At 42.9% G+C, this 22,003-nt stretch overlaps 1 protein-coding gene and 1 long non-coding RNA gene across 9 annotated transcripts in view; one reads left to right on the forward strand and one right to left on the reverse strand.

The window, feature by feature from the left end:
- The window catches only part of PDE11A (phosphodiesterase 11A), a 153,928-nt gene that overhangs the window by 11,656 nt on the left and 120,269 nt on the right, over positions 1–22,003 (reverse strand). For 6 of the 8 annotated variants that reach the window (XM_083407533.1, XM_083407532.1, XM_083407535.1 and 3 more), the window contains 5 exons: positions 21,652–21,752; positions 15,688–15,765; positions 12,128–12,191; positions 8,165–8,239; positions 4,900–4,983 (listed from right to left, as the gene is read on the reverse strand). In XM_083407533.1, coding sequence (XP_083263659.1) covers positions 4,900–4,983; positions 8,165–8,239; positions 12,128–12,191; positions 15,688–15,765; positions 21,652–21,752 — 402 coding nt within the window. Of the gene's footprint in view, positions 1–4,899; positions 4,984–8,164; positions 8,240–12,127; positions 12,192–15,687; positions 15,766–21,651; positions 21,753–22,003 lie in introns of those variants that run through there. The other 2 variants (XM_083407534.1, XR_014503949.1) reach the window with 2 other exon arrangements.
- Positions 14,785–19,510, forward strand: LOC310665355. The gene is made up of 2 exons (XR_014505427.1): positions 14,785–14,922; positions 19,081–19,510. It is a non-coding gene; the product is annotated as an uncharacterized lncRNA (long non-coding RNA).

The following is a 22,003-nucleotide window of genomic DNA, read 5'->3' on the forward strand; positions in this document are numbered from 1 at the left end:
TACAGAAGCAAAGATGCTCTGGATGTCTCCCACAAAAACACATCCTGCTCGCATTCTTACTCAGACAGGGGCAGAGTGCTTGGCCTCCGACCTCTGCATCCTTCCATCTCGTGGGGTTGCCGTCTCTGCTTAACAACGCAGAATGGTAATAGGTTGGGATTCTTTTTAGCCTCTTTTGTTATCTTCTATTTCTCATAAGAAGACTCCTGTCCCTTGTGTGTGAAGCACTTCGTTATAGCTGAATTTTAGAGAAAATCAAAACAGCTATAAAGATGCCCCTTTGACTGTGTGCAAACAAACAGACTGCTTTGATTTGTGTCGTTTTGGGCCAGACAGGTGCAGTGATGGGGCGACACACTTAATTTGCTGCAGTGAAGCAGTGGGTTTGGACAAGATGCTTAAACCCTCTTCTTTCTGCTTGCTCCATTCCCCCTGCAAACCTACCACCACTACTGCAATTCTTGCCACATTCTGGGTTCAACGTATGCCTACCTCATCACAGGGACAACTGACTGGGCACAAAGTTGTAGAGGAAAGAAAGTTAAGCTAAGCACCTCTTCCACCCATTTGCCCTCTGCGTGCTGTGGCCTTCCCTGTTGCTTTGCAGCTGTTTGGCAATAACCCAGGTTCTCAGACTTGGATTGAGTGACTGATTTGGCCCTTTCGTTACTGCACTGATCTGGCATCTTCTATCTTCTATCTAGCCAACTTTATGTTCAAGGCAGATCACAAAGACACACAAATATCCACATTTTAGACACTCATCACTTTAAGCATAGAAACAATGCACACATTTCCTCCAAAGTCTTACAAAGCAGGAGCTGATCCTATACAACAGAAAAATGCAAAGATTTTTTAGCAAATGAAGGTAATGGCAAGAAAAAACAAGCTGAGAATAAACTAGTTAAGTATAGGGACTATAGTTCCCACGTATATTCCATGTGCGTCATTTTGAACTATAACATACTGGAGCACATTGAAATTAATGCTTCTCTTCCAGCTGCATGCATTTTCCAGTTCTGTAAGAAAATCCTTGTTACCAAATGATGAATTTGAAACCATATTTGTTTGGTAAGTGACTTGCACAAATAGAAGGACTGCTAACTGATGTTATTTCACAAACTGCGAAGAGTTTTGTGATACCTTAAAGACTTAACACATTTATTATGGCATAACATTTTATGAACTTGAGTTCAATTCATCAGATGCATGTAGTGTTATTCTGAGATGGCAGGTATATATCTACACAGGTAGAAGGGGAAAACGAAAGCTGTGCAAAGGGAAAATTAAATGCAAAAAAACCGAGTGACAACATATGTAAAATAATTACTGCAACAAACTAGCATAGCTAACCCTTCAAGAAATTATTTCAGTTTTAGCTGTCTTAGTTTTGTGTAACACAATCTCAAGCAGGTTCACACCGCCCCCCCAGACCTTGTGGCAGGCCAGACTGCGCACGCGGCAGGGGGGGCTTCTCTTTCTCCCCCAGCCCCTCCCCTCCCCCTGCCTATGGTGGTACCTCTCCTTTTTGGGCCAGCTTTCCTAGGTGGAAGGCACAGGGCCAGCAGGTGTGCCAAGCTCCAGCCCACAGCGCGGCCATAAGGAGAGGCCGGTGAGGATTCCTATCAAAGCCCAATCCCCTTCCTCCGCAGGGCAGGGAGAAGCCAGGAAGAGGGAGGGAGGAGCAAAAAAAATCACAAAAATGGCACCCGAAGAGAAATTGAAAAAAAATGGCGATCGCACCGATTGCAGAACCGTTTGCGGGCCGGATCCAGAGGGCAAGTGGGCCTGATCCAGCCTGCAGGCCTTAGTTTGCTGACCCCTGATCTTAAGCATAGTTACTAGTCAGAAGTAAGTTCAACTTAATTCAATGGATTTGTTTCCAAGCAAGTGTGCCTAAATCTACTGCTTTGACCTAGTCATTTGTTTTTAAAGGACAACACATTCTGAAAGCAGTACGTAGCAGAAATCTACCCCAGATTTGTATCTCCACAAAAAAAGGGGTATGAGAAAAGAGAGGCTGGCCAGGAACAGTGCAGGATTAGGAACAACAACTAATCAAGTGATGTATAAAATAATAAAGTAATGTGTGTAGGGGATCAACTACTTTTAAAAAATAACCATACATCCCTATACCATTGTGCTGCTTTACAACATGTAGCTGGAATCATCAGATTGTGCATCATCAGTCAAGCAAAATATGCAGGGATGACATCAGGATTTGAGGTAAGTTTTACAACAGATTACAGAGAGGGAAAGCACAACATACAGCTGTTCTCTTAATGGGATGTGCAGACAAACAGACTGGGATGATTTTGGGGGAGTGCAGTGGGGGAAGCCCCGTTCTGCTAGCAGGAGCCTTCGCACTGGCTCCCATTTATGGAACTCCTTAGTTGCATGTAGCTCATTGTACTCTGAATGCATGTTTGCTTGTTTTTAATAGTGACTGTGAGCAAGCTTGAGCAGCACTGGGACTGCAGCGGGTGGGAGGGGGGCATGGTTTAACCTGGCCTTCCCCTATCTTGGGTCTCCATATGTTGTTGAACTACAACTCCCATCATCCCTGCCCATGCATGAGCAGGGATGGTGGGCGTTGTAGTCCAACCCCAACCCTTCCCTTGCTATGGTCCTGATGTAAATCTCCCCTCAAGCTGCTACTTGGAACTAATGGCAGCACCAATGGGAGCTTCCTTTCTGATGCAAATAGCAGCTGGAGAAGTTGTTCACCAGGACCATGGCAGCAGGAAAATAATTAAACTCTCCCTGTCTACCTTCTGCAGTCCCTAAGGTGCTCAGGTTTCCCCACAGCTGCTAGTAACACTTTTAAACACACACACAGACACACAAACTCTATCATAATATTTTGTGTGTGGCCTTACTACATTTGTTGTAATATGTGGTGTCACTAACAGTGTCAAAGATGAGGCATAATAGATAATAAGAACTCTAGAAACTGAGGAAGGAATGGCGCCAGAAAACAGAACAGCAGAGAAAGCTGTTCTCTGACAGTAAATGCCTTTATACTGTCAGCAGGCACGTACGTATCCAAGCATTTATCTACAAATGGGAAAGAGGGAGGAAAAGAAAGAAGGAGCCCAGATTTTGCACAAGCACAACATGCTATGCTACCATAACTATTACATTCTGTGTTTAGACAAGTTACTACCATTAAAAGCAGGATTTGTGTGGAGGAGGGAAGAATCCCAGAACTGGAGATGTCTAGATCATGATGTCCTAACTTAGGCTTCTTAACCATGCATAAATGGGATTTACAGTGCCTCTATGCATCATTGATGCAATGGCTGCCCTGGAAATTAAGACTCAGCTTTATATTCCAGGGAGCATCTCACTCAGTGTGAGACTGTGACATCTAGTTCTCTGTTTACCCCTAAGGCTGGTATGGCATTAACTTCAAGTTCTGACAATGGAAAGAAAGAAGGGGGGGGGGAGAGGAAAAATAGGGAGAGAGAAGGAAGGCAGGAAGGCAGAAAGAAAGAAAGAAAGAAAGAAAGAAAGAAAGAAAGAGAGAAAAGCTGAGCAACAGCTTAATAGTTGTGCAGCATGAATCAAAGGCTGTGGGGGAAGAGTGTTAGGAATTCAATTGTGCCTCTGTTGCCCAGATAACTCCTGCAAGTTTGGAGCTAAATGATGCTCTTAGTGTTCCTATTCAGCCCTCTCACACAGCCCTCCTGAGATGCTTTCCTTGCCCGGCCTGCTTACAAATTCTGGCTCTAACAAATCAGTTCTTCTGGCTTAATAGACAATGGTTTTCTTAAATGACCAGTTCCTGAATTTCCCCCCTCCTAACTTCTTCCTGAAATGTGACATCCATTTTAAACAATATGTTTATTACAACTTCATTCAGTGCCTAATTGTCATTTGATCTGAAGCTACCAATTATAATTGTATTAAACTTATAAGGATGAGCCATACATTATAAAGCCAAGTCAGCTGAACATCAAGTCAACAAGGTGCAGTGGGGGTCTGCATGGGGAGGGTCTCAATAGTGAAGGACTTCCATAGGAACCACTGAAAAATCTCTCTCTCTCTCTCTCTCTCTCTCTCTCTCTCTCTGTGTGTGTGTGTGTGTGTGTCTGCCATCCACACCAAACATGTCCAAGAGTCACATTATGCATATAAATGGCTGCCTGCAGTGGGGGCTTTGTGTATCCTGCTTTAAACAGCAGCTCTTCTGCGATGCATTTGAGAACCAGGGCCTGCCGCGTCCAGCCTCCGCCTCTTCTCTGGCGCCCTCCAGAACTTGGCGCCCTGGCGCCTTGCGCCACTAGCCTCTATGGGTAAGACGCCCCTGTTGAGAACTGTCTGAGATAGTCACCAAGTTTCAGCAGCAACTCTCTAATTTTGAACAAACGAAGTACCCAAACTCTGAAACCTTTGGACTAGAGCTAAAACAAAAGGTCTTTAAAGCATTGAATGTGTAGACGAGGGAGACTGGGGTGGGTGGTTGGGTTACTTGGCGTGAGCGTAGCCGGGGTGTGTGCAGGTGAGGGCAGCTGCCTCCCCTAAATCAAGTAAATAAATAAAAATACTTAACTAACTGACCAATTGCGTCACAGATAACTTAGTTCTGCCCCACCCAACATAATGCTTGCCCCCCCCCCAATAAATCTTGGCTACGCCCATGTTTCTTGGCATTTTTCCCCCTCTTCATTACTGACAGAGGATAGAGATTTGGGCCTCATAGGCACACATTTATTTTACTACATTAGAAATGCTTCAGCTTCTTTTCCTGCCCTGTAGAATGAGTGAGCCCAGGACAGACCTCATGAAGATGGAAAGATTGAAACCTCCTGCAAAGCTGTTACATAACATCTCCCTTCTGCAGAGAGGCAGGGCCAGCCAGCCTCCCACCTCTGCAGCAGCGGTATGTAAAATTACCTGATAGAGAGGCGTGCAGATGCTATCAATCCACTCCAGCTGCAATCGAGGCAGTTCATCTTTCCTGTTCCGATCAAAAATAGCCTGAATTGAAAGAGCGGGAGGGAATGAGAGGTTGAAAGTGGAGGGATATGTCATGCTTTATTACTCTGCAGTATTTTACAGATGTTGCTTCATATACCAACGCTTTGGATCCAGGTTCAAATTGGTACAAACTGACTTCTTTTGAAAACCATAATCAATCTTTATGTACACTTTCCTATCTTTTGTCTACGATGAAAAGCAAACCATTTATTCTCCAGCCCTGTTTACAGCATATGTAAGTTTAATTTATTTGGCTGTTATACCATGTAATTCCTTAACATCAAACAAATCTACCATATTGTTGGCAGCATTCATGTTGCAGGTGGAAGAGAGGAGGAGGGCAATGATAAAGACATGCAACTGCCCCCAACGTCTCTTCATTTTCTTGGGAGGAAGATGTGCAGTGCAAGTATATACATGTCACTGAATTCAAGGGGCCTTGCTTCCAGTTAGAGACGGGAGAGAAATTCTGTTTGGTTCACTACCTAATTCACACTTTCTGGAATACTACACAGCTATCCTTCGCAATTCACACTCCTCCAAATTTTGCAGTGCAGTTTTCCAGGCAAAAAGAGCATTTATTATGGAAAATGGTGCATTAAAACGCAAGTAAATAGTGAAAAGAACATGCAAATATCCATTTTATTATGGGAAATGGCATGCAAAAATCTGTGTATTAGGAAAAAATGCTGATGAATTTTCATTAGGACTTAAAAAAAACAAAACAAAGGAGAACTAAACTTAAAAGATTGGAAAAATGAGAAACTGAAAGAAACTGAAATTGATAAGAGAGGTCCATCAGTACTCCCAGGTAAGTGAGTTTAGGACGGAAGCTTCATGGGCTGCATTTCTTGGAAAAGGTGTTGTTATGGAACAGAGAATCTATTTAGAAAACAAACTATTTCCTCTTTCTTTGTTTTGTTCAATGGGAAGGTTTCTTCTGGCCCCAGGCCTTCTGGGTGAGTATAGAAAAATCAGCAGCAAAGGCCAAATTGGAAATAATGAGCAGGAGGGCTATAGCTTATTTAGTGTTCTTTGTTTGTTTTTCATTCCTAATAATGTAGTTTTATATGTAATTTGTCCTGCACTTAGCCACAACTGAGAGATGCATCATACTTACTACATGTTCTCTTCCTGTCATTGTTACCACTATCAGTAATATTTATTATTTATAAACCCCTTCAAAGTTTTAGGCACTATAAAAAAACAAACAACTACGACATGTCCTGTTTGCAGGCTTATAGACTAATGAGAAAAACACCCAGTCAACCCCCGAAAAAAAATAACTTGAAATGGGCTGATAATTTTTTTGTAAGGGACCCTATTTATTATGCAGCTCAACTCGGCTTTCTCTCAAGACCCAAGCAAATTATTAATTAATCAATGACTCAAATTATAATATCCCCTAGGAGCCCAGGGTGGCCAAAACAAAGCAAAGGGCTCCCTCTCCTGTGAGGATAGCAACTGACTCCTCCCCCTAGTGTGCACATCAACTCTTCAGTTCCATTTGCTTTTGTCTTGATTTGCACATGGGAATCACCAGTTCAGGTGCAGTACAGAAGACCTTGGATGCGGCTTCTGTTACCGTTCATCCTACTGGAAGAGCCACTGCCTTATGTCTTGGCACCAGTGTCAACAATCTACAGAACTCAGTGGCAAAACACATTCCGGCAGAGGTGGCACATCTTCTCTTGCCACTTGAGGCAAAAGAGGAAGTGCTGCCCGGCCCTTCAGCTTGCCTGCATTGCCCAGGCTGTTGCCTCCGCTGCCCATTTCAGGAGAGATTTCGGGTGAGATCTTGGCCAAAATTGCCAAGATCTCCGTTGAAATTGGCACCAATGATGGCAGAGCACCACAGGGTGACATCTCGGGGGTTTCTGCTGCGTGAGGCAGTGGCCTCACCCTGTCTAATAGCTGTGCCGGCCCTGCTTCCTGGACGGGACCTACTCCAGATGGCAAGTGGGGCTGCATCTGTCAATGTTTTTTCACTGGAAACTCCTCCCTGTTATAGTATATGTCAAAGAGAAGAGTGAACCAGGTGTGAATCAGTGGGCTAATAATGTTGGTCATTTTAGTCAATGATCAGTTCAAAATAGGCTACTTGTGGGGAAAACAAGAGTTGCTGGCCAACACTCTATTATCATACCTTTGCATGCTCAAGAAGTGTTCATTTCAGGAAAGATGCACCACATAAAAACGGACAGAAAAGACATCAAGCCAACCTTGAAATTGTGCTTGCTCGTAGAAATATCTCTGGCTATTTCTGGTTCAACTTCTGTGCCTTAGGAGGTTGTACTCATTGATGTCAAATGAATTCACAAGATAAAACTGAGGACTAAATAAATTTATATTGCCTGGAAATGTAGTCTAATCTGTTCTTATCTTTTTCAGTTATCCATTTGTGGAAACCAGGTAGGTGCTACTTGACAAAATAACTATTTTCTTTCTTCTTTTTAAAAACAACTAGTGTTTTGTTATTCAAGAATACAGTAAGCACAATCAGGGTTCCTATTTTTGTTTTTGTTTTAAAGAGTTTAGTTCCTTTTTGGACTTTTCTTTACACTTTGTGGTTTTAATTGTTACGTACCGTATATACTCGAGTATAAGCCGACTTTTTCAGCACCTTTTTTATGCTGAAAAAGCCCCCCTCAGCTTATACCCGAGTGAGGCGGGCGGCGGCGGGACGAGCGGCCCAAAAGGAGCCCTTTCTCGCCGCTGGTCCCGCCACCGCCCGCCTCTTGCAAGGGCAGGCACTGTTGGAATAGCTGCACTACGCTGTGCCTCTCCGAACCGCGGCTCCTATGCCTGCTCTTGCGAGCTGCAGAGGCGGTGGCGGAGGGACGAGTGGCTCCTTCCTCCTCTACCACCTTTCCCGCTGTCGGCGGAGGAGGAACGAGCAGCCCAAAAGCAGCCCTTTTGGGCTGCTTGTTCTTTCTCTGCCACCAGGTTTGTGGTGTGGTGAATAGGCTTATATTCGAGTCAATAAGTTTCCCCAGTTTTTTATGCTATAATTAGGTGCCTCGGCCTATACTCAAGTATACATGGTACTTGTGTGTCTTTTCACATTTGTATTTTAACAGCTACATTTTTTAAAAAACAACAGCAACACAACAACAAAAACAAATTTCTTACAGTATGTTCTCATTTTTACAATGAACTCTAAAATGAGTGGTGAACTTACAGAAGGAGTGAGTTTGAGCTCAGATCTCTCTCTGTCTCCTTGTTCAAAGAACTCGCTTGTTACCAGTTCGGCAACCTAAAACAAATAGCAAATAATCAGTTAGGATTCATATTATTTGTTAACAAATTTCCTGACTGAAACCCTGATTAACAAGCAGAAGAACACGCCCAATTTTAAATATATGGTCACCTGCAGCTGACTCAGAGCTGAAGTATTTTAATACAGTGGTACTTCGGTTGACGAACAAATTGGCTCCCAGATGCAACTGTTTTGGTTTGCGAACATTTTTTGGAAGCTGAACATCCGACACGGCTTCCGCTTGAGTGCAGGAAGCTCCTGCAGCCAAGTGGAAGCTGTGCCTTGCTTTTCGAATGGTTTCAGGCATCGAATGGACTTCCAGAACAGATTAAGTTTGAGAATCAAGGTACCACTGTAGTCTAAAAGCTACTCATCACTAACCAATAAGTACCAACAGAATAGGCACCCAAATAATTTTAAGATTGTTGGGATTATATACCAGGTACAGAAGTTTTGGGTGGAACTGGCACACCCATGTACCAGGGAAATCTGGCTGTTAACTCTGACTTCTCTGCTTATTGCTTCAACTGTGTACATTTCTGATCCATTTAACTTCTGAAATACAGGTGTCACTTCTGTCTTCTGCTCTGAACCACTTAAAACTACCATTGGACTGAATGGATTAGAGCTAGTCTTCTTTAACTTCATTTGGAGAATGAGAATTTAAATGGGAATGCAAAAGTTGGCACTACTTACAGGTGCCGCATAAAACCCTTTCTGCATTTGGAAGAACCTGACTGTGTGGCAGCACTTGAACTTGGGAACTCCTTGCTCATTGAGATCAAGCAGGCACTTTCCCTGTACTCTTTTTGGTGCCAACGTTAAGACAAACCTACCCAGGTGCTTAGAAAGTTGAGGCAATTTTAATCTGTTTTAATATTTGAACTTTTGTAGGTTTTAAAGAATGGTTGTGGATTTCTTGATTTTATTTTATCTTTTTGTAAACCGCTTTGAGGTTTGTTTGTCTGTTTACAATCAAGCAGTGTATAAATTTTATGGAATAAAATAAATAAATGGCACCAAGCTCAAACTGGACAAATAATTGTCGTTTTGAAAACATGTGTTGATAACCTGGCAGTGGCGGAATATAAGCTTAGCCACTGAACTCCAAACTAAGTGTTTCCTTTTTATACCACTGCCATGTGATGTGTGCATGGAGTCACTTCAAAGATAAGCCCCTCGTGAAACTTTTTTTCGGGGGGGGGGGGGTTGGGGGAATCATAGCTCAGTGGGAAAGCATGTTCTTTCCATGCAAAAGTTCCCAGATTCAACCCCCAGCATCTTCAGGCAGAACTAGTTAAAAGTGCTCTCTGAAATCCCGGAAAGCTGTTGCCCGTCAGAGCAGGCAATACTGAGGGTTGGTCTAGAGGTATAAGCCAGCTTCCAACGTTTCCATGCTGCCGCCAGACAGCTGCTTTGGAAGGATACTGAGACAAACCATAACACCGGTCTTGACAGACCTACATTGGCTCCCAGTACGTTTCTGAGCACAACTCAAAGTGTTGGTGTTGACCTTTAAAGCCCTAAACGGCCTCGGCCCAGTATACTTGAAGGAGGGTCTCCACCCCCCATCGTTCTGCCCGGACACTGAGGTCCAGCGCCGAGGGCCTTCTGGCGGTTCCCTCATTGCGAGAAGCAAAGCTACAGGGAACCAGGCAGAGGGCCTTCTCGGTAGTGGCACCTGCCCTGTGGAACGCCCTCCCATCAGATGTCAAAGAGAGAAACAACTACCTGACATTCAGAAGACATCTTAAGGCAGCCCTGTTCAGGGAAGTTTTTAATGTGTGACATCTTAGTGTATTTTTGGTCTTTGTGGAAGCTGCCCAGAATGGCTGGGGAAACCCAGCCAGATGGGCGGGGTACAAATAATAAATTATTATTATTATTATTATAGGCAGGTCTGGCTCACATGGAGACCTCGTGGCCCACAACAAGGTGTCATTGTTCAAGGGAAGCACCATGCAGTGGTACTTGTAGATTTAAGCTCCTTTTGCATGGCAGCCACATTGTGAGACGTAACCTGTAAAACAGCTTCGTTTAAATAAAATAAATATAGCCAGTATTTTTTAATATATATAATCTCCTACTTCAGAGTCAGCTGCATATATCTTGGTTGTACATGAACATCTAATTATAAGAAGAGATTAAGAATGTTTCGACACTTTTGTAATGTTTTATCTACTTCATTGATTTAATTTGCCTTCAGAAAGGGTTAGGTTATAAATCTAATTGAAATAAAGCTAAGGATACATGTGAGTAACTTCTGGAAATATGCAATGTTCTTCTGCAAAGTTAATCCTAATTGGATTTTCAGGTTGTGTTTCTACAACAATATGCTTTTAAAGAAACAAAAAACAAAACCCGAATGTAGTATCACTTTACAAAAAAATAATAATCCAGGGATGCAGACTGCAAGGGACGCTGGTATAAACAGGCCCCTTGGCTATCGATGTTCTCTCTGTTGCTAATGTGTGACTACACAACTGCACACTATGTGTTAAAAATTGTACTGGAGATCATGTACTATCTGAAATGACAAGTAGCATAATTTAATGGTTTTCTAGCTTATACGACCAGTACTATCCGAAGCCATCATCCTAGGGAGAATACATTGCCTAATGGTCAGCATTCAGGTTCTTCCCCCTTGCCAGGTGTCCCCCCTTTTTCCAACATGTGGGCTGAGTACATACACCATACATTTAAATCACATTTCTGGAAAGTGTATTTTATCCCTTAGGTAAAGATAAAGGGACCCCTGACCATTAGGTCCAGTCGTGACCGACTCTGGGGTTGTGGCGTTCATCTCGCTTTATTGGCCGAGGGAGCCAGCGTACAGCTTCCGAGTCATGTGGCCAGCATGACTAAGCCGCTTCTGGCGAACCAGAGCAGCGCACGGAAACGCCGTTTACCTTCCCACCGGAGGGGTACCTATTTATCTACTTGCACTGTGATGTGCTTTCAAACTGCTAGGTTGGCAGGAGCAGGGACTGAGCAACAGGAGCTCACCCTGTCGCGGGGATTCGAACCACCGACCTTCTGATCAGCAAGTCCTAGGCTCTGTGGTTTAACCCACAATGCCACCTGCGTCCCTTCATGACTACAGTAAGTTAGGTCAATTAATTGCAATGGGTGTACTCTGAGTTAAATGTCACTTAGTGCTATATTCTGGAGAGAGAGAACACGACACTCCTGGGCAGGCAGTAGGTATTTCTCCTCTGTGATATCAACCATTTGACATTATTATCAATTCGCTATATATAAATGAGGATTTTAGATGGCATGGATTAAATTACAAGTCTCTTTTAGAGTTGGAAGCTAATCAAATTATAAAGAGGAGTGAGGGGATGCCCTGCAAATGAAGACATGGAACCTTTTACAAACGTTTGTTCAGGTCCAAATGTTCTTTTTACATCTATTTTTATATTTAAAAGTATAAAAAATATTGCCAACTCTGTGTAAAGCTTTCTAGGTATCTATTCCCCCAAACAGGCCACACTTTTGAAGATCTCCTCCAATGATCCATACTTAGCATTTTGCCTTCAGCATTTTGTGGTAAGAAGCATTTTGTTTCAAACAAAATAGGAAGATGTTCCCTCTTACATTCCTGTGATTTTATATGCAGTGGAAGAGTTAATCTTGTGGCTCTGATGATGGAATCAGAGGTGTTCTTCAGACACCTTAGAAAGACTCAGTGCTATCAAAGAAACATGAACAACGAAAACATTGGGCAACAGAACCATGCCCAGCAGAAAATCTGTGTTATTTTAAAACAAAGCAATACTGCTCCAAATTGATTGCATATTTGGCCCCTTCTATGTCAGGTTCCTGGGAAAACAGTTGCATCAGTACCTCCTCTTCCTTGCCCTGCTATTAATCATGACTTGCCTGTCTTGAAATCTCCCACGGTTTGGTCGCAGCTCCAAGGTCACAGGCTGTCATTAGCATTGATCTGAAAAACAGAAATGAACAATACAAGCTGAATAAACCTTTTGTTGCTTTCCTAAACAAATGCGCCTCAGCTACATAACTTGTTTTAAACAGTCAGAATTAGCAACCTCTTCCCTTAGAGAAGGGACGGCACAGCTCTGAATCTCAACAGTCAGCGCCGTTTTTAATGCCATTAGATATAGCAGAGCTAATGCATTATAGATCATCAGATAATGAATTTTCAATGCTATCCATTGAGTGCTACAAAAGAAACATGTATCACCACGGACTAACTACTAATTTTGCTGCACTTTGACTAATAAAGTAATATTTATAATATACAGGGCAGCTGGGGTTCTGCCATGATGTAAGAAAAGGAGTTATTACACAATAAATACAGATTGGGCTAATCTATTTGCCTACTTATAAGTGACTACTGTGGTAAGAGAAAAGCTATAACCATGAGAGGCATTCCAGACACTGTTTAAGCAGTTTCTACGGTTCATCTGCAATAAAAACCCCAAGATTTACAGTAAGGACTACACTGTTTCACTGTAGTTTAATACCTGGCTACAATTATGTTTTATAAGTGTTGGGAGAAAGAAACTATTCAGCTGGAGAAAGCATTTATGTACAGTACATGATGCAGATAAAACTATGAGGAAGCTCAGATGAAGAACAAGGACAGTGGAAATAAAAGAAGTGGCATATATACTGCCCCGGCTCTAAAATTGGGAATGAGTGAAATGATATGGAAAAACAGGAAATGACCCGTGCCTCCGCTAAAACACAAGGATCATTCCCATCACATGAATAGCTCCATTCATAAACGGCATGTGTGCACACAGGAGAAAGCTCGCGGGATGTTTCTTTGCTCTTTCACAAAAGTTTATTGGTGGATGTAGAGGTTGTGGTGAACTGTGCAAGGACGCCCTTGGGAGTGGTGGATCTGATGGGGCGGATGCAGGGAGGAGAGATGTGTGCACGGTGGGGGGGGGGGGGCATGTGTGTGCACCAGGCATTGTGGGTGGCACAAGACCTGCCTGACACAACAGCTACATAACGCCACTGGAGAACATCAGGGCTGTCCTTTCCGCTATACGGTGGTACCTCTGGTTGCTTACGGGATCCGTTCCAGAGCTACGGTCAGATCCCGAGGTTTCCGCAACTGGAGGGACCACTTCTGCACATGCGCATGTGGCGGTGGAGCGCTTCTGCGCATGTGGCAAAATCCAGAAAAATACGTTTGCCGCATACGTATCCTGAAGGATACGTAACCAGAGGTAAACGTAAGTTGAGGTACCACTGTACAAAGGACTTCACACACACGCGCGCACACACACACACACACACACAGAGAGAGAGAGAGATGGGTGAAAGAGAAAATGGGTGGCCCACTCGCTGATGCCCCTGGCAGTGCTCATTTCTGGCTTCATCCCTTCCCAGTACCCCAGAGTGAATGGAATCCTCTACTAAAAAAACCCAGGTTGCCCACCTGCAGCTTGGCTAAATGTTAATTGCCAACACCTGTAACAAAAGAGCTGCTTTGAATGGCAGCAATTTTGGGCAACAACTAGATGGGCAAGGAAGAAATGCCAGTGTGGAGTAGTGGTTAAGAGCGGTGGACTTGTAACCTGGTGAACCGGGTTCGATTCCCCGCTCCTCCACATGCAGCTGCTGGGTGACCTTGGGCTAGTCACACTTCTCTGAAGTCTCTCAGCCTCACTCACCTCACAGAGTGTTTGTTGTGGGGGAGGAAGGGAAAGGAGAATGTGAGCCACTTTGAGACTCCTTCGGGTAGTGATAAAGCGGGATATCAAATCCAAACTCTTCTTCTTCTTCTTCTTAACTCATCTGCCTCCCATCCCCCTTTTTACTGCAGCTCCCCACCTATGCCACTGCTCCCCCATGGAGTGCAGCTTTGTGAAGGTAAAGAATGTGTCTAGAATGCTATGGGGGTGGAATGAGAGGGAACCGCAGCAGAAAAACAAGGGGTGGGAAAAGATTAAAGTGCCCACTCTACTCTGCTGCTGGAAAGGGGCAAATTGGCAAATCCTGGTTTCTCTCTGTTTCTCATTTTTCCAATCTTCATTTTAACACCATTTTGATTTTGTTTTTTAAAAAGTCTTCATGACTTTACCAGCATTTTAGTGAGAATTTATCTTAATATAACGTTTTAATGTAACTTTCCCTAATATAATGCAGTTTTGCAATGCCATTTTCCCTAACACAACACATTTTAATGTATTATTTTCACCAATATATGCATTTATGGACACTTTACTTGGCATATGAATTTTAGCACACATTACTTGGGCTGCAGAACTGTGTTGCAAAATTCACCGAAGTGCGAATTTTCAAGGAGAGCTGTGTTTTGGTTTGCATAGTGCTTCAAGACGTACACATTTCTGTAAATGTCTCTTTAAAGGTGAAATGAAATGAATTTCTCCTGCTGCTACTCAACTTAAAAAGCTGTCACCCTGAAGCAGCTTTTCTGCAACAAAAATGGACATGGAACAACATCGCGGGCAGACCCTAGTTTGATTTCCAAGAGCTTGTTAATGTTATGCTGCTATATGGTGTATATTCATAATGTTCTGGTTGCTCATCCCAGGGTAAGTCTGTCGTGTGACATAGGCATTCTGTGGGATGAGGAATGCATCATATTTACCAGGGAGAATCATTCTGCAACAGACAGTAAAAAGCTGGATTTTCCTTGACTTTTGAATGGGAGAAATCAACCAGGATGCAAGGTAAGTGGCAGACCTCCCCTGCTCCAGCTAAGGATCTTATAAACGTGAGAGTGGTGTGTGAGAGGGAACAATAGAAGCAGGTTTTGCTACAGTGACGACAGATAAATTGCAGCCTGAGATGGAGAGTAGGTATGCTTTAAGCTAAAAAAGAAGAAGAAACTGTGGTTGTCCGTTTCCTTACTGGGCATCTGACACAAGGCAGTAGATCTGCTGCTTTTAGGGTTGCTATGCTTTCTGCCGCTACCTATATCCGATTTGTATATTCGTAAATAAACCTAAATATTACAAAAATGTCACAAGCCTGTTGTCATCTATCCTTCCAAAGGAAACCAAAGCTGGGTGGGCACAGTCCCCGGAAAATCTAATCACTCAGAGGAGGAAAACATAACAGTACTTGTACAAAAATTGTGTACCACAGTAATCATGGAAATCATATTAAACGTCTCCACATTCTTGCCCAGGGCCGCTAGGGACATCTGGCAGAGGTTAAAGACTCAGTGTGATGACAGCAATCTCCATGGTGATTTAAGCATTACATCCAGGCGAGGGATCGCTGGTCTTGGAGAGACCCTTTTGGCCAATAGCTGTGCAGATCCCAAGCCAGGAAGCAGTGTTGGTGGCCACTCTAAACAGCGTCGCTGGCTAGCTCTGAACTTCCAGATGCCTGCAAAGAATATGGTCCTCTGTTGCTGCGGATAGTCTAGTTTCCCACAACAATCTTGTTAAACAAATGTGCTGCATACCCAACCCAGAGGCCTCACTTACCGAAATATCTCCCGCTGGCTCTTAACATTCCAGTTGTAGTCACCTTTGTTGACAAGTTCAAAAAACTCAGTCCTCCTCCTACAACAAAATGTATCAGTGGAAGGAAACAAGAACATTTATAAGACGTTGTTGTAATGCTTTCAATGGAATTTTGTGTGAGAACATTGTGCTTCACGAACCAGTAAGGTTCTTCAGAAACCACTGAATTGGCCCTCTCCTCTTATTCCCATCAGTGCAGGTAGCAAAAGACCTGGGGAAAAGCTTTCCTCTGCTCCAGCATAGTAAAAAAATTGTACGGTCATACAGCTTAGTTCTCGAACGTTTTGGCTCCCAAATGCCGTAAACCTGGAAGTGACTGTTCTGGTTTGCGAACTAATTTTGGAAGCTGATTGTCCGATGGGGCTTCCGATTGGCTGCAGAAGCTTCTTGCGGCAAATCATAAGCCAAACTTTTGGAAGTCAAACTGACTTCTGGAACGGATTCCATTCGACTTCCAACGTACAACTGTAGTTGCAGGATGAGTTCTTACAGCAGTTCATCAATTTCATAGTCTCCTGATTGTACACTAGCAACAAGGATATAATTATGGAACATTATTACGCACAGACCTCTACAATATAAAAAACTTCCTAGCAGTAACAAATGGCCTACTTCTGACGCTTGTGGAGAATTTCAAGCAAGCAAAAAGAGCCACAGATCAGACCCTGGACTCAGATACTAGACTCTATATACCACCCAAAAAGAACTCACGCAAAAGAAAACTGGAACCCAAGACGAAGAAAACTAAAAACATCAAAAATTTTAAGCCATCTAGAAAAACCCAACACATCAGTAAAAAACAGTGGCAGAAACTCTTCAACTTATTATCATCACCTCCTATATCCACAAAAAAAATCAAAGCTCAAGGCACCAAAGAGATCGACAAGGGAGACTTGCCAAAGACCAAACCCTTCCCCACATGTGAAAATAATTCCCCAAGTATATACAAAGAAATAAGCCCCCCCACGGCTGTTCTCCCCCTATGTTCGCCCAGCCTGACAAAAGCAACCAAACTACAGTTGGATGCTCCTGCCTTGAACCCACCTAGGACCGCTGTAGCAACGGCAAACAGAAGTAAGCTGGGGATCTCCAATATAGACGGGAACCCACGGGAACTCCAAGCCCCCAGTAGAAAGAAAGAATGGATCCTAGTCCTAAGCCCGGAAAAGATGGTATTCACAAACTATCCAAAACCACTGGAACCTCGCCCAGGGACAGACCGTGTGAGGCACCTGGAACATTATTACTCTGAAGAATTAAGTATATTTAATAAATGTTCATGTTTTAGAAATATATGAAGCTGCCCAACTTGCCAAAGTATATAATCTTCCCTGGCCCTTAGTCAAGTGCTATACAATCACAGACAATCAGAGCCCTGCCCAGCTATAAATCTCACTGAATAGTGTTGGGCCAGTCATTATCTCTCAACCTAACCTCCCCACAGGGCTGATGAGGATAAAACAGCATAGCCCTATGTGTCTCTCTCTCGCTGAGCTTCTTGGATAGATGGTGGGATACAAAAGAAATGATAAATAAGTATATAATTATGAAAATTCTTGGCACGTGACCTTCTTTTTCACACCAAAGTGTCTTAAAACGTTCGGTGGCAGGTTTTGTAATTTGTGGCTAGGGAAACCAATCTCTAATGCAGAGATTTTATATTTCTATGAAGAAACACAAACTTTGAGTGAATATATTTTTTTTATACAAACAATGCCTATAGAAACCAAAATGCAGGTACTTTCCTATGAAATGAAATGAGAATATCATATTGATGGGGGGAAAGTCAGTTCACAATAGAGCTATATAACCAAAAGCAGCCAAGAGGGTATTAAAGGTAATTTAAACTTTGGAAGAAGATATGTAGCTTGCAATATACCGTATTTTTCGCCCCATAGGGCGCACCGGCCCATAGGGCGCACCTAGTTTTTTGGGGGGGGAATAAAGAAAAAAAAATATTCCCCCCCCAGATGCGGGGCTGGGGCAGGGGAAGCCCGAGCTTTCCCCGACCCCAGCCCCCAGAACAGGCTGCTATCCACAAGCCGTGGGAGAACTGCGCGAAGCTCGAAGCCTAGGGCATGCTGAGTTCCATGGCTCGCGGATAGCTTCCTAAAGCCTGGAGAGCGAGAAGGGTCGGTGCGCACCGACCCCTCTCGCTCTCTAGGCTTCAGCGAATGCCTGCATTTGCCCCATAGGACGCACACACATTTCCCCTTCATTTTTGGAGGGGAAAAAGTGCGTCCTATAGGGCGAAAAATACGGTAAATCCTCTGCATTATTTGATGCGAATTCTGGAGCTTGCATTGAGACTCACCACACAATTCAGAGGATTTGCATGGTAAATATTACATGTTGCAGCCATTACGTGCAGCCATTCTTGGAAGCCTTGACATTGGGGCAGTATCATATAAACCAGCTCTCAGGCTTCCTCAGCTAAAGGCAGATGACCTGAGAAGCACAAGGAAAGTTGGCTTATTTAGTTTCTTGCATTTTTTATATCTCACCCTTGTTCCATCATGGAACCCAAAGCAAACACCCATTCAAGGGTTAATCCAAACCTGCTTAGCTTTGGGGTAGCCTCATGTACTTCCGACCATAAGCTGGGACCAGTTCTATCATAGTGATAGGCATCAACGGAATGACTTTGGGACATCACAATGGGTTAAGCCATGTAACTTACTGAAAGACAGTATACAGACAGGATGTGAAATCTTGATATTCCATTAACTGTGCTTGACATAGGGTCTTTTCACATTTGGAATAGTTTGGCTGCCACTATCCCACGCTGCTCGCAATTACAATTTCTACCCTTAAGTCTATAATGGTGGTTATATATATATATCAAAATGGGGTTGATGCCACCAGTATGGACCATTACAAAAGGCAAATGACCTTCTAAGGTCAATCATTAAAAGGAGACAAAAGAACAATCTGTGTTTTTTTAAAAAATGATCGAACTTTCTGTTTATTTAATATAGTCTGCTAATGAAGACTGAAGTAATATTTTTTCTCCCTTGCACGTTTTGCTTTGTACATCCTATCAAAAGTTCATCCTGTTCATTTCTCTCATGCAGATTCATAGCATGATGGTCTAACAGCCCCTCTGGGAATGAGTACTGCAGTGATGACAATTTTAACAGCCCAGACTAGCTGGGCACATAGGCTTTAAATCAATCTTATCCGTAGCTGTTCCCATGCAACGCCGCATTGCGTCAGCGCTGCACAAGGTGTTTTTGAGAGTGGCTCCTTGTTTTATTTAACTAAGAAGAAGGCGGCTGCAACTTAAAACACATTTTTCTCCTTCTTGAGAAAACAAGTAACACATTTGAAAATCCAATTTCCCTCCTTGTTCAGAATCCCTTGAGCAATGTGTAACAAATTAAAAGAGTAAATAAGATCTTCAGCTGCGATCAAAACATGACCTTGCTGCACCCATCTTAAACAACTCGTTTTTTAACATCATAAAGGTAAGACAGGTTTCACAAGCATTAGCTTTAGCTAGGAGTGTGGCAGAACACTTGATGCCTTTGTAGCACCTTTCTTGCGCCCGAATGTCAAAGAAACGAATGAAGAAAACCATCAAAGGGGGATTTTAGTATTGCGGCAGCTGGGCTCCTGAATTAGATGCACCACTCACCGCTGGCCACATTCAGATTTATTCATTTCAACCATTTATATACTGCTCAACACCTTAGTTTCCAAGCAGTGTACAGTAAGGTTAAAAAGAAACACTAAAGATAAAATCAGTTAAAATGAAACTTACTTTAAAATGCCTGCTGAAATATAATTAATAAATAATAATAATAATAATAATAATAATAATAATAATAGCTCTTCACTAGGTGCCAGAAGTTCAACAGATCATCCTGCTTCCCACAGCGAGTGACCACCAAGCAGATGCCTCTGGAAAGCCCACAAACAGGGTTTGTAGGGAAATTACCCTTTGCCACTGTCGGCTCTCTAGGAGCTGAGAATCAGTGCCACGGCATCTCTGAATCAGTGTTAGAAACTCAGATCTATTAAGCTCGGCACCAAACGGCTCCTTGAACCAGGGTTACAGTCACCAAAACAGAATGCCTAGCTGCCATTTTTGGGCCAGGTAGCTCTAAAGTCGCATTTTTCAATACCACTTTTTGGTTCCTGAAATTCATTCCAATTGTGCAGATAAAATATATAACAGATAGAATTCTACAGGATGTGTTGCTGGTGTGTGAAAACAGACAAGATTCAAGGATCCCCAAGGCACGCACCTCCAGATGGTGGAGAAGGCAGGTGCCATCCTGGCACCTGGGCACCTTCACTTGGTCGCAAGTGGCCAACAGCCAAGTGCAAAATGCACCTGGAGAATTTTCAAACGCTGCTCTGAATATGGGGGATTCGTTTAGCTGACGTGCCTAATAGCTTACCGATAGACCTGTCCTTGAATTTGTCTAATACCCCCTTTTCAAAGTCATCTAAACTTGTGGCCATCACCAAGCCTGATTTACACCACATGAACATCACCTTGCAGCCCCCAGCTACAGCTGCTAGTTCTGTTTCTTTTCCTGTGTCTTTTAACAACATGCACAGCGGACCAAAGTTCAGCAGCTGAACGTTTTCTCAGCAAGGAGATATTGAACTGGGAAAAGCTTCACCCAGGCCCAGTATCAGTATGTAACATCCTTGAACAGCTGCTGGGGCTGTGGTAATCCACTGCTGACATCTGCCCTGTGCCCTCCCTTACATTTTTCTGCTGGCAGGCAGGTCTGCAATCGGTGCCAGATACCACCATTTGCATTCCCCACAATGCCCCTCATACAGCATGGTGCTGCCTTGAGCTGATTTAGCTTCTGCCGTTTTTCCTGCTACCAACGCCCTCAGACCTGAAACTACCAAATATAAATATACAAGAGCACTGCCATTCCCCCCCCCAAAAAAAACAACAACAAAAAAACCCCAGTCATCAAGCCTGCTAGCAACTGAATCTGTTAACTGCTATCTGTTGAAAAAGTAGGTGTCAGGAGATATGCAAGTTCTGTGGTATTTGATCTGTGGTGGCAGTTTCACCCATACATTGCATGAGGGGCATGTAGGTCTTGTCGCCAAAGCAACATTCCTACTAAGGGTACTTTGTTGTCTACTTACAGGAGTGTAAGACTAAATCCATTTATTCCAATGAGTTTACTCCAAGTATGACTAATGTTGGGTCTCACTTAATTTTATGTTTGAACAAAATCACATCCAGTGAGACCACACATTCTTCTGATCCAGGGATGTGACTCTGTTCAAACACATTGGCCTATATCCAACCTGAGTCACACCTGCAGTGCAACCAAGGAACTTATACCCATTCATTTTAGTGGATCAGCTCTGCCTATGACTTAGCTGGATATGACCCACTGATGCCAGTCTACAAATTCAGATTTAAAAAATCCTGTGGGATTGGTTACATTCTTAGACCCACTGAAATCAATGGGACTTAAATTGAGTAATGGTTAACTTGGGTCCCATTTATTTCAGTGGTTACACTCTAAGCATGTGTTATGGCTTTTATGGAGCTGTGCAACTTCATTACAGAGATGGGAAGTTACAAGCTTAGAAGATCCCCAATTAAAAAAGCAAAAAACTAACCCACGTGGAAAAGAGAAAGGAGAAAACCTAGCTCCCACCAATGCAATTCTTCCATAAACAATGCAGTGGTTTTGTTTTAACTTTATAAATTAAGTATATTGTACATTTAAACAACAGAAAACAGTTGCACATAACATACTGAAAACTTTCAGAAGACTAAAATGCACAAGCGCTAGAGTAAATACCTCAAATGAAAATTAAATAGTAACTGGTGGTAATATGTGCCACATGCCCTCACTGGTATTTAAAAGGTCGTTAGGGACTGTAGCTCTTTCGGATTTCCATTTGTCAAATTCAGAAAATGCCAATACCTACTCAAAATAGAGAGTGAGGTCTGTTGCCAATATTGACTTCTTCAGAAGCTGCATAAGGTCACTGTAATCCTTGGAGGACAAGTTAGCAAAGATGTTGTGACCCTATAATGAAAGAGATAGCAAAGCTAAATAGCTTAGAATCAATAGACTGTTTTTGAAAGGTTTTCCAATAGCTCTGCAATGTGTGTCATTATTACAGCAAATCCCTCTTTTTATTATGCATACTGAAATCATGACAAAAATATTTTCATCGGCCACTTCAATTAAGATGTTTTCCCAGATCTTTCTGCTAGACTGAAATTATGGGCAATTAAACAAAAGTATTATGCACATAAATGTAATATATATAACCA

This window comes from Podarcis tiliguerta (assembly GCF_965153285.1).
Source record: "Podarcis tiliguerta genome assembly, chromosome: 1".
NCBI lineage: Eukaryota > Metazoa > Chordata > Lepidosauria > Squamata > Lacertidae > Podarcis > Podarcis tiliguerta.